The sequence below is a fragment of the Macrobrachium nipponense genome, chromosome 47, assembly GCF_015104395.2.
Source record: "Macrobrachium nipponense isolate FS-2020 chromosome 47, ASM1510439v2, whole genome shotgun sequence".
NCBI classification, from domain to species: Eukaryota; Metazoa; Arthropoda; class Malacostraca; order Decapoda; family Palaemonidae; genus Macrobrachium; species Macrobrachium nipponense.
The window spans coordinates 17491040-17509002 of record NC_087222.1 but is presented as its reverse complement, the minus strand read 5'-3'; the positions used below and the strand labels follow the sequence as shown (position 1 = coordinate 17509002).

At 41.4% G+C, this 17963-nt stretch overlaps 1 protein-coding gene and 1 pseudogene across 2 annotated transcripts in view; one reads left to right on the top strand and one right to left on the bottom strand.

Moving 5' to 3' along the window:
- Window positions 1-17963, top strand: part of LOC135204737 (zinc finger protein OZF-like) — a 500203-nt pseudogene that overhangs the window by 43471 nt on the left and 438769 nt on the right.
- LOC135204464 (gastrula zinc finger protein XlCGF8.2DB-like) overlaps window positions 8872-17963 on the bottom strand; it is a 22538-nt gene continuing 13446 nt past the window's right edge. For both annotated transcript variants that reach the window (XM_064234652.1, XM_064234651.1), the window contains exon 2: window positions 8872-10883. In XM_064234652.1, the coding sequence (XP_064090722.1) occupies window positions 9481-10545 (1065 nt within the window). In that variant the 5' untranslated portion in view covers window positions 10546-10883 and the 3' untranslated portion in view covers window positions 8872-9480. The remainder of the gene's footprint in view (window positions 10884-17963) is intronic.

Below are 17963 nucleotides of genomic sequence, written 5' to 3'. Positions count from 1 at the left end.
TTTAGATATTTTTCCCCACACTTCATTATGCAGAAGCCATACAAGCATCAAGATAAACTCAGTCTTCGAGAGATCTTCAGGTAAAAGAAGAAGTCTTCCTCTGATGAATTGATCGGAGTAATACAGAGACTGCATGATCAGCCGCCAGACTTCTCGGCTTTTTCCAATGAGGGAAGAGACGTAGCCCCACACAAAATCATGCTGAGATGAATCTGAGAGTTAAAAGACAGTAAGGCAAATATAACCAGTGGGTTTCTCTTATTGTCAGGGACCTCCCCTTGCTAGAGAAAGGGCAGTTGCTTCTATACTCTATAAAGGTAAAACAGTGGTTGCTCCATTGCAAAACTTAAACTGCATCGGTCATCAGTTCCAGCATGTGACAGCTGGATCCACTCTCTGCCCCGAAGCAGAAGGATGAAGGGCCAGAGAAGAGAAGCCGGTCACTCCCTCATTCATTCTCCTGTCTCCACAATGGCATATCTAAGAAGAGCTGCAACCTTGTCCTGATAAAAGAGCTGGGTAAGCTACACAATTTGTTGTGCAGCCACCACAGGTCTGAAGGAATAGTTAGCAGAGTCATTTTTTTTAGAGGTTAACTACCAGCTACAGAAACAGTTATTCTTGCAGTTTGAATTAAGAGATAGCTACCTATTTAGGTAGTCAAGTTTTAAACTTCTCCCTCATAGTAGGATGTGTTTGTTGGTTTTGTAATATTCTGTTTTTATTCAGACTTTTTAATCTGATTCGATTTATCAAAGAAAATAATCCCGCAAAGTGAATAGTATAGTCATCTACACAGTTCACCAAAGGCAGCTGTTATGTGAATGAAGTTGGTGCATTGGGACCACAAGGAAAGACGCACTTCAATTGGGAAGAGGTGCACTAGGACCAGATACTCGGTGCATTCAGACCACATCATGGTGCATTCATTCACTTTTGGCAGTGTAGAATATTATTCTGATATTATTTAAGTTTTAACAGGGTCAAATTAAAAATTGTACGTATATATAAACAATTTTTATTATTTTTTAATATTTTAAAAGTTTATACAATGAAAATTTTTTTTTATTTTCATGATGAAATAAATTTTTGAACATACTCACCTGGTAGTTATATATATAGCTATACATCCCTAACGTCACGGCAGAATTTCAAAACTGGCGGCAATCGCCGATTGGGTAGTCAGGTACACCACCTGTGCGCCCTCTACCCAGGTACGTGGAACCGTTCCAACTATTCCTCAGATCTTCCATGCCCATAGTCTCTAGAGGGGAGGAGGGTGGGAATTAAATTATATATAACTACCAGGTGAGTATGTTCAAAAATTTATTTTATCATGAAAATAACATTTTCAAACATCTAACTCACCTGGTAGTTATATATATATAGCTGATTGACACCTTTGGTGGAGGGTCAGAGACAGCTAATATCGTTGGAATTGACATAAGTGTTAATAAAAACAAACTTACGGGTTCGTACCTGTTAAGGAAGCTGACTTCAATGACATCCTGCCTCATTATGTCTGCTTTCCTTATGAGATCCAGCGATCCACCCAGGGGGCTGAAGACCTCTCGGAGACTGTCAACCGGTCAAACCTCTATGTGACTAGACTCCCTACAATACCCTTGTTCCGGGCGCTAACAAGGAACAAGCTGATCCCCTGAATAAGGGTCAATGATAGCGGAAGACTGCATCCAGTCTCCACAAACAACCATAAAAATTCAATAGTTCCAAAGTAAGAAAAAGGGTATTGGTTTATGGGTTTTCAGGGGGTAGTCCCTTCTCCCACTACTGAATGAGCTGCTACGAACGGCCCGAGCAGTCTTCATACAGAGTTTGCACTTGTTTCAGGTAGTGTGACGCAAACACTGATTTGCCTCTCCAGAAGGTTGCGTCCAGGATATTTTGAAGGGATCTATTCTGTTTAAAGGCTACAGAGGTTGCTACGGCCCTAACTTCATGTGTCTTGACTTTCAGTAGCCTGAGATCAGCCTCATTACATTCCGAATGTGCTTCCCTTATTAAATGCTTTATAAAAAAAAGGATAGCCCATTCTATGACATTTGCAGAGAGGGCTTTTTGACTGAACACCAAAGCGCCTCTGAATTGCCACGTAAATGTTTCGTTCCTTCCAGGTAATGCCACAGAGCTCTTACCAGACACAGAACTCTTACCGGACACAGACAGGTTCGGAATCTCAAACGCCTTGGGCCAGGGCCGAGACGGGCGTTCATTCTTTGCTAGAAATCCCAGCCGTAGAGAGCAGATAGCGTTGCCCTGTCTGAAACCTACAGCTTTGCTGAAGGCCTGAATTTCACTGACTCTTTTTTGCTGTAGCTAGACTAACTAGGAAAAGAGTTTTCATGGTGAGGTCCTTCAATGATGTTTCATGTAAAGGCTCAAACCTATCACTCATGAGAAACTTCACGACTACGTCCAGATTCCAAGCTGGCAAGGACTGTAGTCTTTCCTTAGTAGTTTCGAAGGATCTGAGAAGGTCTTGGAGATCTTTATTATCAGACACGTCTAAGTTCCTATGTCTGAAGAAAGCTGCCAACATGCTTCTGTATCCCTTAATGGTCGAGGTCGAAAAGTTACAACTCCTCTTAAAGTACAGCAGAAAGTCAGCTATTTGAGTCACAGAGGTACTGGAAGAAGAAACAGAGTTGTCCTTGAACCATCCTCTAAATGTCTCCCACTTGGATTGGTATACCTTAATGGTGGAAGACCTCCTTGCTCTTTGATTGCTCTAGCTGCCTCCTTCGAAAACCCTCTGGCTCTTGTGAGTTTTTCGATAGTCTGAAAGCAGTTAGTTGAAGAGCTTGGAGGTTTTGGTGATACCTTTCCAAGTGGGGTTGTTTGAGAAGATCTACTCTCAAAGGGAGACTTCTGGGGGTGTCCACCTTCCATTCCAGTACCTCTGTGAACCGTTCTCTTGTCGTCCATACTGGTCTATCCGTCTGCAGTGAAGTGTCTCGTATTCTCCTATCCCATTGCAGCAAAGTTTCTTCTTCTCAGTAGTGGATAGGACAGCGACACTCCATGGTGGGTGTCCATGGTATGGGTACTGGGACCATCTATTAGGACGAAGTAATGATTGATCTGGAAGAACCGAACTAAGTCCACAGCGTAGATCGTAACTGAATCGGGCGCTCTGACAGCAGCCGCAGTCAGACCTGCAAGAGTCTCACGGCTTCGGTTGTTTCAGGATTCATACTTGAAACATACAGGACTCAATGCTGTTTCACAGCAAAGCGCATCATGTCCATAGTGTAACGCACTATTCTCCATGATGTGCTTCTTTCCTTTTCAGGCAAAATGCATCACGTCCATAACATTATGGAGTTGATGCATTCTGGCGCAAAAGAATGGTTGTGATGCATTTTGCCTTCAAATAATGTAGAAAACCAGTGGAGTTGATGCATTTTGCCTGTTTAAAACTCTCATTACGGGCAAGATAGGCTTAATCAACCTTCTAGATAAGATTGGCCTCTTTTTGCAGATTCCATTGATATAAAAATATCAAAAATCGCATTTTTGGAGTTGATGCGTTTTGCCTTTTTAGGGCAGAGCTGCCAACTGACTGTGTTCGGTAGTGAGGCAAGTTGTCCAAGCATCCGAGCAAGTCATGTGACCTTCACCTTATAAAGGGTTATGCTGAGAGACCATACCAATTGTCTATTTGTTTGTCACTGATGCCGGACGGCGAGGTGATGATTCTCTTAACGAGATAATGATTCTCTTAGGTCATGTGCCCAACAGGTGAAAGTCAATTGCCTTCTAGAGACCGAGGTCCTTGATGGCAAGACATTCTCATAGTAGTTGAATCTCAGCTAAGGAGAAAAACAACACTATGTTCTGTTGAAGATGAAGGTGGAAAGTGAATGCCACCTACGTCTTCACAGCCGAATCAAGAAAAGGATTCTCAAGATTCTGAACCTGTGCTTACAAAGGACTGAAAACACTAACAGCTATTTCATTGCTGTCCGGTGAGGAGTCATAGTTGCAATGAAAGCGGGACGGTTTTCAGTAATGACAAACACAGGGAAGTACTGCTTCTCATGGGCTGATCATTTGGAAGTAGAGCTGGCAGGTCGGGGAGCAGGCAATGTCTTCCGTATACATCTGTTAATTCGGGGAGATTAATGAACAATTGCACACCTACAAATATAAGATATTTTGAAGACAAACTCAGATGTCTGAAGAAATCATTCCTCATTATCGCAATGCGATGCAGCGGGAGATTAGTACAGGCTTCTGTTACCGTGCGGTAAACATAAAAGACGAAAGAGTCCAGAATATATCTTTGTTGAAAATTCTCGCAATGTCCAAGGGGATGCAGTAGATGTCATTCATGTATGCGAGAATCCCTGTTAATCAGAGATCTAAGTCCGTGATTGTTGGACAGAGATACGGTTCGGTAGTCAATCATTGTAGGGGAGAGAGACATAACCCGACCGTGCATCTCAGAGAGCCAGCTGGTACTGGGCTGTCATCTGCCGTACACTACACAGATAGCTCTCGCGCATCCTTCATCCTGAGTTGCCAGGTAATACATTCCACGAAGGAATGCGTTCTGCCAGAATAATAGAGCGTTAAAAAAATATATATATATATATGCTCGAGCAATTATATTTAAACGAAACGGATTTTGGTAAATACAAAAAACTGAGGTGGTATTGTCGTGACAATACCATAAGTATCTTAAAAATCGAAACTGGTAACTCCTGGGAAGTTGCAGACAGTCCCGAGTTGCAGTTCAATTAGGATACTGGTCGTCTCGGTCACAATCCGTAGAATTAACTACGGTATTCGTCTACCCCCCGGACAATTCAACTGCTTAACAGAATCATGTCGCGAGGGTAATATACGTAGTATATTTGTAGGTTTCTGTACAACGACTTCCATCCTAAATTCTTTTCCCTTCGAGGAATGAGAATAAGGATTGGAAATCGACACCCTTCGTTCTCTAGTCAAGAGAGTGAAGGAGAAGTCTTCCCCAAAGGAAAGCTTCAATGGTGAAAAGAAAACCGAAGACGAAAGTTCAAGCCAAACTGGATGTTCGTCTACTGTGAGATATTCTTACTTCAGCAGCAGTTCTTCTTGCAAATGCTAGAAATTCCAGGAATTCGAGCATTCGGCGAGGTTCTCGATTATCGTAGTAACAATTATCGGGGATTCTCGATATTAAGTCCTGTGTGGCCTTTTGGGCTAACGCAGAGGAGACCTCTTTCACCAACTCTTGCGGGAAGAGGTGTGTGGAAAGAGGCGCATTAAGCAGTTCCGATTTCTGAATGGGCGTGACCCCATTAGCAAGAAAAGAACAAATTTGGGCTCTTTTCTTAAGCATTCCTGCCGAGAAAAAACGCCGCTAACTCGTAAGAACCATCTCTAAGTGCTTCATCTATACATGACATAAGATGCACCAGCTCTTCGGTGTCAGCGGTTTTGAAAGACTCTATCTTCTTTCCCAAGGCTCCCAGAGTCCAGTCCAGGAAGTCAAAGACCTCAAAGGCTCTGAATATTCCTTTGAGGAGGTGGTCCATTTCTGATGTTGAACCAAGAAACCTTAGTCTTTCCCATGGCCATCTGACGAGAGGCGTCTACTAGACTCGAGAAGTCCCCCTGGAAAGAGGTGGGAACTCCCAGGCCGAGAGCTTCTCCAGTCTCATACCAGATACTTGATCTAGACGCTAATCTGGTTGAAGGAAACGAGAATACTGTCTTTCCTTGGTCCCTCTTAGTCTCCATCGAATCCCTCATTATTTTCAACACAATCTCATAAAATTGGTCTTCTTTGACGCCTTCCCTAGAGTAAATTCTGAAGGCGGGGAACAAGGGGCAGCCAGAATAAAGTTTTCCGGAAACCGTTCCGTAAATACCCTCATGAGTCTTTTCAAGTCCGACGAAGGGTGCTGTTCTTTCCTATCCTCTTCGTCGGAAATGTCTTCTATTGCATCAAAAGGAGAAGGGGGAAAGTCATTGTTTCCTTCTTCCGATTGTCCCATAACCGAAGTAGCGACGTCATGTTTCTTCGTCGTCGCCTCCATAATATCTTCCTGACGCCTGGTGTCCTGGAGTCGAAACTCTTGACGCTCGGCGTCATGGCGTCCAACCTCTTGACGCTTTGACATTCAAACTTTTGACGCTCGGCGTCCTGGCATCCACGTTCTTGACGCCTGGCGTCCTGGCGTCCAGCCTCTTGACGCCTGGCATCCTGGCGTCCAGAATCTTGATGCTCGGCGTCCTGGCATCCAATTTCTTGATGCCTGGCGTCCTGGCGTCCAGCCTCTTGACGCCTGGTGCCCTGGCGTCCAGAATCTTGACGCTCGGCATCCTGGCCTCTAATTTCTTGCCTCCTGGCGTCATGGCGTCCAGCCTGTTGACGTCTGGCGTCCTGGTTTTCAAAGCCTTGACGCTCTACATCCTGGCGTCCAGCCTTTTGAGGCATGACGTCCTGGTGTCCAGCTACTCGCACGTCCTGGCGTCCAAGCTTCTGACGTTTGCTGTTCTGCCGAACCTTGAGATCGTTTGCTGAATGCTCGCTGCCTGTGCAACACACGTCAAACGAATCCTCAGGACAACTCACAGCTCCTGGAACGTCCTGAGCTGGACGATTACGTACGTCTTTGTTCGCTGCAGGTTGATAGGCCTGCATTAAGGAGGAGAGTTTCTGTTGCATACCTTGCGGTAAAACCAATTTGCGGAGCTTCTTGCTGCTGGGGACAGACTGGGGAAGCCACAACATCATTTATTTCTCTCTCTTCGTCATGTATGGTTTGAGACGAACGTCCTGGAGACGAGTGCCAATCCGAAGGAGGAGCTGGAGCATGCACCGAAGGCATCCAATCGTCCGACATTTCTTTGTCTCCTACCGAAGACGACGGCCGCCTGTGCGACAACTTGCGTCTGAGTTTGGTAGGGGAGCAAACATCGGAGCTGGAAGGGAAGCGCTCCAGGCTGCTCCAATGACTACATCCTGGGGCTTGCGTCGTCGTCTCCTGACGCTGCTCTATCGGATATCGTCTTTTGAGGGTTCTTGATTTCGAAGTAAGACGCCAGCCCTGTCTGGGAACTGCATCATCCGACGACGAAGAACAACACTTTTACCTTGCCTTTCCAATGGCGAGGGTGAGCGTCCTGGGGATCGTCAACAGGTACGCTTGAGGGGACGACCGCTCGGGAGCTAAAACCTCTTGCCTCCCTTCCCCTGTCGACCCTCCTTCTCACAGGGGGTTGGTGAGCTTGGAAGAGGTCTAGGGCTAGGAGCACGACAGATCCGAGCGGCCGCACCCTCCACTGCACTTGCACTGATTTTAGTACTGTCACTTCTTGTGTTTTTAAAATCTCACATTCGACCATAATTTCTCCCTGTTTCTGCGAGGGATTCTACCCTTTCACTAAGGGCTTGAATGGCCGCCTCCTTTAAAGTTTGACCATTACCTGTATCAGTAGGGGGATTTGGAACTACCACTATGGAAGAAGGATCAATAGATTCATTAGTAAGGGAATGAGAACTGTCTATTCCCTGACTATTTCTAGAAGAGCGAGACATACTACTTTTCGCTCTCCTGATCTTATCCTTTTCCAGCTTTTGCACATAGTGATAATATTCCATCAACTCATTTTCAGGTAAATGGACACATTCTTTCATCTATCATACAACTCACAACTCTTGCCTCTACATTTCATACAAATTGAATGAGGATCTATCGAGGCTTTAGCAAGCCGAGTCTTACATCCTCTCACCCACATTCTTACACTCGAAGCAGAGTCAGGCATGTTGGAAAATTCAAAAGATAGATAAAAACCAAGCAAGAGTCAAACAATAATATTTAAATCAAACCCAAAAACAAGCGAAAGCCAAAGCCAAAGTGTACTTCACCAAATAACTGCAAAAAAAAAAAAAAAACACAGGCCAAACGAGCGAAATTCCAATGATGTCGCCGATGCGGTGGCAGGGAAGATTTGAGGAATAGTTGGAACGGTTCCACGTACCTGGGTAGAGGGCACACAGGTGGTGCACCTGACTACCCAATCGGCGATTGCCGCGAGTTTTGAAATTCTGCCGTTACGTCAGGGACGTATAGCTATATATATAACTACCAGGTGAGTTAGATATTTGAAAAAGAGATTTAATCTAATCAGAGTAACGCATTACTTTAGTCATTTACATAACTAGTCTAGTCTCAACACTTCAGACTGGTTAACCTATAACAAAATACTACACAGTCCACTGTAGTATTTAGTGAGCTAATACAAGGAATTATGATTTACTTACGAATGCTGTAGCACATTCTTTGTAGAAGATTAAAACCAAGAACATATAATGAAAAATAATCAAATAAAACTGCACCTAAATTTCATTGAAGTTTAATGAAGGTATCAATACTTTCTATTTCCACTAAGAATAACATTTCATTGAAACATTCAAGCTTACAACTACATATATAAGTGCATATATGCACAATGCTGAATAACAAAAGGAAGAAAACCATGTCAGCCAAAGACAATAATAATTCTTTACTTGGAAATCATTCAAAAAATACTCAGGAACAAGAAAAGTGGAGAAGACAAAGGAAAGTTTCTTAACCTAGCACTGTACAGTGTTCATTGAGAACAATTGTAAGAAAAAAAGTCATTTATTTTACCTTTGCATAAAGGTTACAGAACCATTTTGCATCAAATTCACTCTGGCTCTGCCCTGACTTCCAATAAAGAGCCTTCATCTGCATTTTCAGTGAGACTCTCCTTCAGATTCTCCTTCTCTTCTTTGAGTAACAGCAATGATGATGGTCATGAACTGGATCATAAAAATATAAATATGGTTTTTCTTTTTATCATCCCTTAGGTTCTTAGTTGCTGTTGCCCTCTATAGATTTTGCAGATAAGTTCACAATAATTATCTCCACATCAAGTGCAACTTATTTTAGGGTGCAAAACATTAACAAATCTGTCAGTACAACTGAACATTGTCTATATTTGTTAGGGAGCTGTCTCGGAGCCTTTAGGGAGAAGGTTGGTGCTTCCTGTTGTGAGCCACTCTGGTGATTCTTCTCCTTTTACTATTCTTGAAAAGGCTTGCATATAAGTGCGGTGTAGTGCTGTGATCGTTTTTAGCCAGAAATTTGAGATCTTGCCTATTACTGGGGTCTTGAAATGACTATATTCTTTTAGTTTTGTTACTTTTTCTAAGATGAAGCTTATTGGTGGCATTGCTGTTTCTTTTGTCATCTTCCTATACACAATCTTTGGATTTTCACCAAATTGCCTATTTATCTGTTACTTTTATCTTCTGTTGTTTGTTTCTTATTTGTGAAACTAGGGCCTTTACTAGTGCCAATTTTCCACTCACTTGTTCGTCCCCTATTCTGTATTTCTCTTTATCTTTCTTATTTTCTTGAGCAGATTTTGTGAGTGATTTTGATCTCTCATATAGTTGGTCATTTGAGAGATCTCTGCCTTAACTGGTTTATTTTATCATGTTGTTTCTTTTTCCTCTCTAGTATGCAATCTCATATGACGTGTAAGATGTGCTTTCTGGGAAAGTGCTTTCCCACATTCCTTGCACATATATGGCTTCTCTCCAGTATGCAATATCATATGACGTGTAAGACTTGGTTTGTGGGGAAATGCTTTCCCACATTCCTTGCACATGAATGTCTTCTCTCCAGTATGGATTTTCATATGAACTATAAGATTACATTTCAAGGAAAAGGCTTTCCCACATTCTTTGCATATGAATGGCTTTTCTCCATTATGGATTCTCATATGGTCTGTAAGATGTGATTTCTGGGAAAATGCTTTCCCACATTCGTTGCACACAACTGGATTCCCTCCAGTATGCAACCTCATATGACGTGTAAGATGTGATTTCTGGGAAAATGCTTGCCCACATTCCTTGCACATATATGGCTTCTCTCCAGAATGCAATATCATGTGAAGTGTAAGACTTGGTTTGTGGGAAAATGCTTTCCCACATTCCTTGCATATGAATGGCTTCTCTCCGTTATGGATTCTCATATGACTTGTAAGATGTGGTTTACAAGAAAATGCTTTCCCACATTCCTTGCATATGAATGGCTTCTCTCCGGTATGGATTCTCATATGACGTGTAAGACTATTTTTCCTGGGAAATGCTTTCCCACAGTCATTGCATATGAATTTCTCTTTGGTCGGATTTATGATATCATTTGTAAGATTAATTTTCTTGTAAAATGTTTTCTCACAGTCAGTTGATCTGAAAGGCTTCTCTCCATTGTGGCTATTTCTTCTTTCTTGTTTTACTTCCTTTTTGCAAGTTTGTGGATGTTTTTCATTCATTATTGAATTCATTTCATATGAATATTCATCATCTTCATTAGACTCACAGAATTCCTCTGGTTCTATTTTGATGTCCATCAATGGATCCAGAGACAAAAAGTCTCCATCACTGGTTCCACTAAAGGCAGCCAAGTTGCTGTTTTCTTGATTTATGGAAGGTAGTGATAATGCACCTTCAGTTTCACTTTTCAAAGGGAATTCTAAAGAATATTCTGGATTCATTTTAGCCTTTTGTCCTGTCCTGTTCTGTAATGACAATGTGTTCAATTCACAACTCTTAACACAGAATTGTTTACAAATAATTACCGAATAAATCTGTACAATATCTTGAAGGACTACAACCAGATTTCGCTGCTGATGTATGAATCTAATATTCAAAACAAATTTTGCTTGTTATTTAAATTTGTTAAATATGCGCACAATAATTCACTGTAGTCTCATAAACTTTAAGAGTTGCTATTGGTAATGTTTCATATAGTACCATTTAACAACATACATTTCCCAAAATCCTGATGCTAATCATAACTGACGAAGGAAGGAAGGTTCTTCTGAGGGAGAATCTGAAATCAAAGAATGCAACACAGAGTTAGGAAACATAATGCCAGAACTGAAGCAGCAAAATAATAAATCAAATTCAATTCAGGTTCTCATAAAGGTCTCAGGCCAATTAACAAAGCATGCATTTGATAGTTCTATCCAAACATGAATAGAATCCTACCAAACGTTGTCGAGACAGAATCAAAACATTCCTGAGGCAACAATACAACAATAGATTAACAGTTAATATCGTGCCCACCACCTCACATCAGTAAACCTTCTCAGCTTGACATTACAATACAAATTACTTATGAACATATCTTATTAACAAATCAAAGGCCAAGAATCAAAAATGCAAGAGACCATAATAAGAGTTTTGTGGGGTAACAGCAGGAAGGGTACAGTACACAGCAAATGCTTAATTATATATGATCCAGCTATACATAACACCATATTATCCACAGATGCAGTAGATAATATGAAGAAAAAATAGTAAGGGTGAACTGAGTAGTAATTTAGAGAGAGATGAAAATTTTTCAAATTAGTTTCACTGATTGTTATTGTGGATACAATACAAGAGTAGCTATTATGACCAGCAACACTGATGACAGTCTTGGAAGGTATGTGCTGCTACATTTCTTCAAATATGACATTATTTTCAGAGTTTTACGAACCAGAGCTTTTTTTATGAAGGAGTATCTTTCAGTGCATATGCATATGTGTAATAATTACATATATTAGATTTACAAGATCTGTAAATATAAACCCATGACCTGAGGTCATGGCATTAGGAGGGTTCTACGTGACCAAAGCAGACCTAGATTACGCTATGCGCTGTCTGCAGTAGCCTGATCTAGCTCAAAGCTTTGTCAACATTTTTATGTTTATGATAACTTTGCACAACAACTTCCATGGGAAGCGGTTGACCTGTTAACCTACGCCGGAAACTTGTAACTTCCGAGCCGGCGGACTACGTATGTTTTTTTATATGAATTGCTGAGATAGCTAATGTTCCGCTATCGACGCGATGCTTTAGAATGGCAGTTCCGCGCCAACCATCAAACATATCGGTCTTCCGACAGAGCTGCATCTCCTAGTATGGAGTTACAGAATAAAGTTGTTATCTTGTTCAACTTGCCTGTTTGAATCATCTCCTTTAGTCAAGAAAGAACCTCTCTACTAAGATATCCAAGGGAGATGAGAGGAACCAAAAATACTTACGAATGACAGTCGTAAGGAGAACACAAAAAGTCTATCGCCAAGCGATAAGACTTAGATGTGGTGGCAGCGTATAACGAAGAATATAATTAACAAGACCCATATCAGCCGACCGAAGGTCTACAAGAACTAACTTCCACCTTCAACATCAAACTAAACAGAGGAAACGGGATCTTCAATCAACGCAACAGTTTATGAAGACGCAACTATGTCCTTCATCGAGAGGAATACAAGCATTTAACACAGACGTTTGAGCAACTGTTGTCACTTATCTTCGAGAATCTACACCGGACGAGAGCAGCATCGAACATCAACGGAAAGAAGAAAACAAACACAGGGAACATCACCCGATCACGAGCAAGGACGCAGAGTGTACAGCTAGACGCAGTAGTGCAAGGAGGGAGGCTGTGATGTCATCAATCTTGGACTTCCCCACGCATCGTGCACCGAGAGAAGACCGTGACGTCATCACGACTTCCGACGCGAGACTTAGACAGGAACTGAGACGTCATCCCATGTCAACAATCCTTCGCAATATAATCTGGAGCTAAGTACCATTTTTATCTATTCAGGTCTTTTCCTCAGTGAAGTGTTGTTCATCAAGAGTCGATCATCCAGTATTCTGGGGGTGAGTTGTTCGCCATATTAATCTTCCTTCATTACAGAATCAATCTTCAACTACGAGTTCTCGCCCGCAGATTAATTTTTTTTCTCTTCTCGTTGTTATTAACCGTTTCTTGCAGGAATTCTCCGTATAATATCTTTATCAAATTATCTGTACTTATATGATCTTTTTTGTGGGTTTTTCCTATTATTTGCAACACATTTTTATTTTATATTGAATATGCGTTTGCGCAGTGGACGTTCGTATCTGTACAGTGCTAGTGAAACAGTTAGGAATCGTATCAGTCGGAAAAAACACGCGTACAAGAGGAACACCTATAAAACCAAAAATCCAGAAGTAATACTAACTTGGTTCAGGACACTAATTTTTCCTGTTCAAGGTCCTGGAGGTAAATATCGTTATGGGTTCTTCGAGTTCTATGCGTAAACAAGCTTCTATGGCTCAGCCTAGTGTTGTAGAACGGGAGGCAGTAATTGCCGACCGGTTAAATGAACATCAGGAAAACTTACGTAACTCCACGTGGGTTACAAGATCCAATATTGCAGTGAATGTTTTCATACACTTGGTATATTTAATCTGTATGGCAGTCATGTTGCCTGTAGCTTTGGTGCGGTATTATGTTAAAAAGCTAATGCCTGACAGTACGGAATTAGATGTGTATAAACAAATCAAAAAACACATGTCTAAATGTACCGACCTAGATCCTTCGCTCATTCAAGTTTTTGCAAAAAATGAGAACAAGCCACAACAAGTAAATGTGGTACATAATAATAATCAAGTTGCAGGGCTGGTTTGTTATAACTGTAAACGACCAGGTCACTGATGTTTCAGACTGTCGGATGCGTTTTTGTTCAATACACAATAGTTCAACTCATTCATATAACCGTTGCTACTCGAGGAATCAACAGCAGAATGCTACAAACACGCAACCAGTTGCCAGTGCAAATAAAAAGAAGGGTCCTCAGTACTATAAGAAGAAACAACCAAACGGAAATTCTGCACAACAGCAGAAACAAACAAATCGTGCTTCAGGTACCTCTGTTCCTGGGCCGTCTAGCCAGAACTCGCAAGGGCAAGCGAATTTTCAAGGTGTGATAAACAAAACAAATACCACGTAGTTCACTCCAAGGGGGGAGAGGGCGATGTTGGGTCATCAATATCAACATCTTTTGTATCAAATAATCAGTTTAATCATTTATCAGATCATTGTGAGACAATTGATTTTCCTATGAAACACACGGCCGAATCAAAAAAATCTGTGCAGGTTCCCGTAGATTTGCAACAAATTCATGCAATTATTAGTCAAGACGAGTTGCGACCAACCTTACATGCAGTAAATTTGGACCATAAGTCATTCACTTTGTTCTTTGATTCTGGTAGTCCACGTAATATCATGGATTTAAGGACTCATCATTTACTCTTTTCAAATTTCCCTATAGAAAAGTCCGGAATAAGGCTCTCAGGCATTGGGAATAATGAATTAAATGTTGTGGGCGTAACTCATGTACAGTACAAGGTCGGTAAGCGCACGTGTGCTGATACCTTTGTCGTTGTACAAAACATTAATATGTATCCCGCAGTAATTATCGGATACCCGTCTATGGGCACTCAAAATATTATCTTAGCACCTGCAAAACACGGCGTGTATATCAAAGGGAAATTCTATAGGTCTTCTAATACCCTAAAATCAGTTTTGAGATAATAAAGAGACAGACAGAGTTGTCACTTACATTACGGAACCAATCACCTGTCTCATGAACCAAGAAATAATACAGGCAACCCAACAGAACTCTCGCTCACCCGTAATATCAGCTTGCACGCAAACTCTCGAGCCTAACGTAACTTCAAATATATTAGTGCGTGTAAAGAGAACCTTGCCAGGATCTGAAACATTAATCCTTTCCGAAACTCTGAAAACACACGGATTATCCGTCACACAAGCCATTTATACAATCGGCTCACAACAACAATGTAACATCGAAGTCTGTAATCATTTGAATACCACTTTAGTAATCCACAAAAATCAACATATCTTGGATGCCGAAGTTTATAAAACATCGCATTCTTACCGTAGCTGAGATAAATCACGCTCAATCAGTTGCGGATGAACCCCTTTTGCAATCTATAAAGAACAAAATCAATAAGGACATTCAAGAAGAAGAAATTCAGCAGAAATTTTTGAATCTTTTAACTAAATATCATGATGTTTTTTCCACTACGGATGGAACCTTAGGAAAAACGGATGTCATCGAGCATCAAATAAGGCTCAAGGACAAACAGAAAGTAATCTATGTACCTTCGTACCGACTTCCTATGAAATTTCAGAATGAGATAACAGAGGAAGTAGGAAAAATGTTAAAAGAAGGAGTCATTAGGAAATCAAACAGCCCTTATAATTTTCCGTTAATAGTAGTACCGAAAAAAGATCGAACTTGGCGGATATGCGTAGATTTTCGTCGTTTAAATGAAGAAACAATCCCTGACAGATTCCCAGTACCATGTACCGATGATATCCTATCCTTACTAGGCCAGAATAAATATTTCACAAGCCTAGACTTACTAAAAGGATTTCATCAGATTCCGTTGGAACAAGAGAGTATCCCATACACTGCCTTCAGCACAGCCAGGGGACATTATGAATTTTTGCGTATGCCTTTTGGTTTACGTTGTGCTCCTATAACTTTTACTCGTATGATAAACATCGTGTTTGGAGACTTGTTGGGAGATATCCTACATGCCTACATGGATGACTTAGTAATCTTTTCCAACACATTAGAAGAACATTTACGTAAATTGGAGTTAGTGCTACAGAGATTAAGGCAGCATAATTTAAGGGTAAAGATAAGTAAGTGTGAAATTTTTTAAAACAGAACTAGTCTATCTAGGTTTCACGGTTTCTAGTGAAGGTCATAAAGTCGTCCACGATAAGGTGTCGGCTATCCGTAACTTTCCGATACCTACTAACGTCAAGGGAATACAGCAATTTTTAGGATGCAGCGGCTACTATCGCCGCTTCATCCGCAACTACTCAATCATAGCCGCTCCCCTAACCGATCTTATAAGGAAGGGCGTAGATTTCGTATGGTCTGAAATTCATCAACAGGCGTTCGATAAATTGAAAGATGAACTGTGTAGTTCTCCTATCTTGAAATTTCCTGACTTCGGTAAGGAATTTTTCATAGCAACAGACGCCTCAGACCTAGGAGTAGGTGGGGTATTGCTTCAACAATAAGATAAACAGTTTTTCCCTATAGCTTTTTATTCACGTAAACTGAGACCTTCCGAAAGTAAATATGCAGTAATAGACAAGGAAGGGCTCGCTATTGTTAATTCACTCGTGCACTTTAAATTCATAATATACGGTTATCCCGTCAAGGTTCTCACTGATCATAAGCCCCTAACCGACTTCTTTAAAGGCTTTAGTCACAGCCCCAAGCGAACTCGGTGGCACATGATCATTCAGGACTTTGGCGCGAGGATCGGGTATTTACCTGGGAAAGCAAATATCATTGCTGACGCATTATCACGCAACCCCTCTTCATCTTGTACCGAGGCCATTAGCTGAATTAATAGATATCTCAACCTCCACGCCCGTTGTTAAAACTATATCTGAACAGGAAGATCTGGGCTGGAGTGCTGAACTATTACAGACGGAACAAAGAAAAGATCCGCAAATAGAAAAAATCATCATTGCGTTAAACGGAAATCCGAAGGAAAAAGAATACCTAAAGTATAAGCAGCAGAATTATATCCTACAGGACAATATCCTGTGTAGATCCGTGACGAGGAAAACCCGCAACATACCGCAGTTGAATAACAACCAGGTGGTGGTGCCTATCTCACTCATACCCACTGTCTTAAAGTGGTTGCATGAAAATCCACTGCACGGACACCCGGGTTATACCTTGATGTCACAGAAAGCCAAATCCTTATTTTATTGGCATACGATGCTTACAGATATAAAAAAGCACATAGCAAATTGTCGCTCTTGTCAAGAATACAAAGGGCACACGAAGACACCTGTCAGCCTAGGGGCTTACCCCGTGCCAAATCAACCCTTTGAAAGAGTACATTTAGATTTATTAACAGGATTTTACGAGTCAGACAGAGGAAATAAGCACCTCCTAGTAATTATAGACGCTTTGACTCGATATACAGAACTTATAGCGCTTAAAACAAAAACCGCGGTCGAGTGCGCTAGGAAGTTTTACGAGTGCTACATATGCATGGCTTGCGACTTGGCAATATGATCACATTTAACTCCAGCCCACCAAAATCTACATAAATGTATACACATAAATAAAAATGAATACTGTAAAAAGCCCTTTTGGTTTTTAATGCTGCAAAGGTGGAATGGCTACAATTTTTTTAAGTAATTTGTATTTTCAGTAATATACAAACCTGAAGGTTTTTACATATGGATATAATTGCACCGCAAGCTGGGAAAACAGCTGTTTAACTTTAAATAAAGTGGTTAACTATCAACGGTAGGGTGGGAGTCCCGCCCACCCCTATTCTTATGCCTCCCTTTAACCTTTTGGCTCGGGTAGTAGAATGAGGGGTGGCTTGAGGTGGGCAATTTTTGTAGATTGTTCCTAAACAAATAGAATCCTACGGTCTTTACATATGGAAAATACTTGTTGGTGAAGGATTCTGAGTAAATCTCTGAATTGACTGGTACCTCAATTCACCCGGGCCTCCTTCCTGGTCATGTAGAGCACAGGAAGGAGTCCCGTGCATCTGACATATTGAACTTATCTGATGTTCAGCTGTCAGACTTCTGGGCCTTTCGAATTAATGGGCATGTAATGTATAGCTTCATTGACTCAAAAAGGTTTTGGATGAACCTTTAGTGTTTTGTTTTATTGTCAGTCCCTCTCTCCCTTTTCTAAAGAGATGGACATTCATCTATTAATCTACAGACTTCTAGATTATAGACAAGGTACAGTGCTTAGTTATGTAGCTCACCTGCATCACACACCCATTTAGCATGTAACGGTTTGCCAACCTTCCCTCTGCCCTACAGGTGAGGAAGTGTATAAAAAGAGAAAGGGAGGAGGAGGCCAGTCACTCACTCACACTCTCTCTTTGTAACTCAGAACACCTTAGACGAGATGCTACCTGTCCCTCTAGGGGAGCTGGGTGAGCTACACAACTTGTTAAGCAGACACCACAGGAAGGAAAAGGTGTCCATGGACCCATGGGCAACGTCCCGAAGGTAGAAGGATGTGAATGTGGTCTTTCATGAACAAACTCCCAC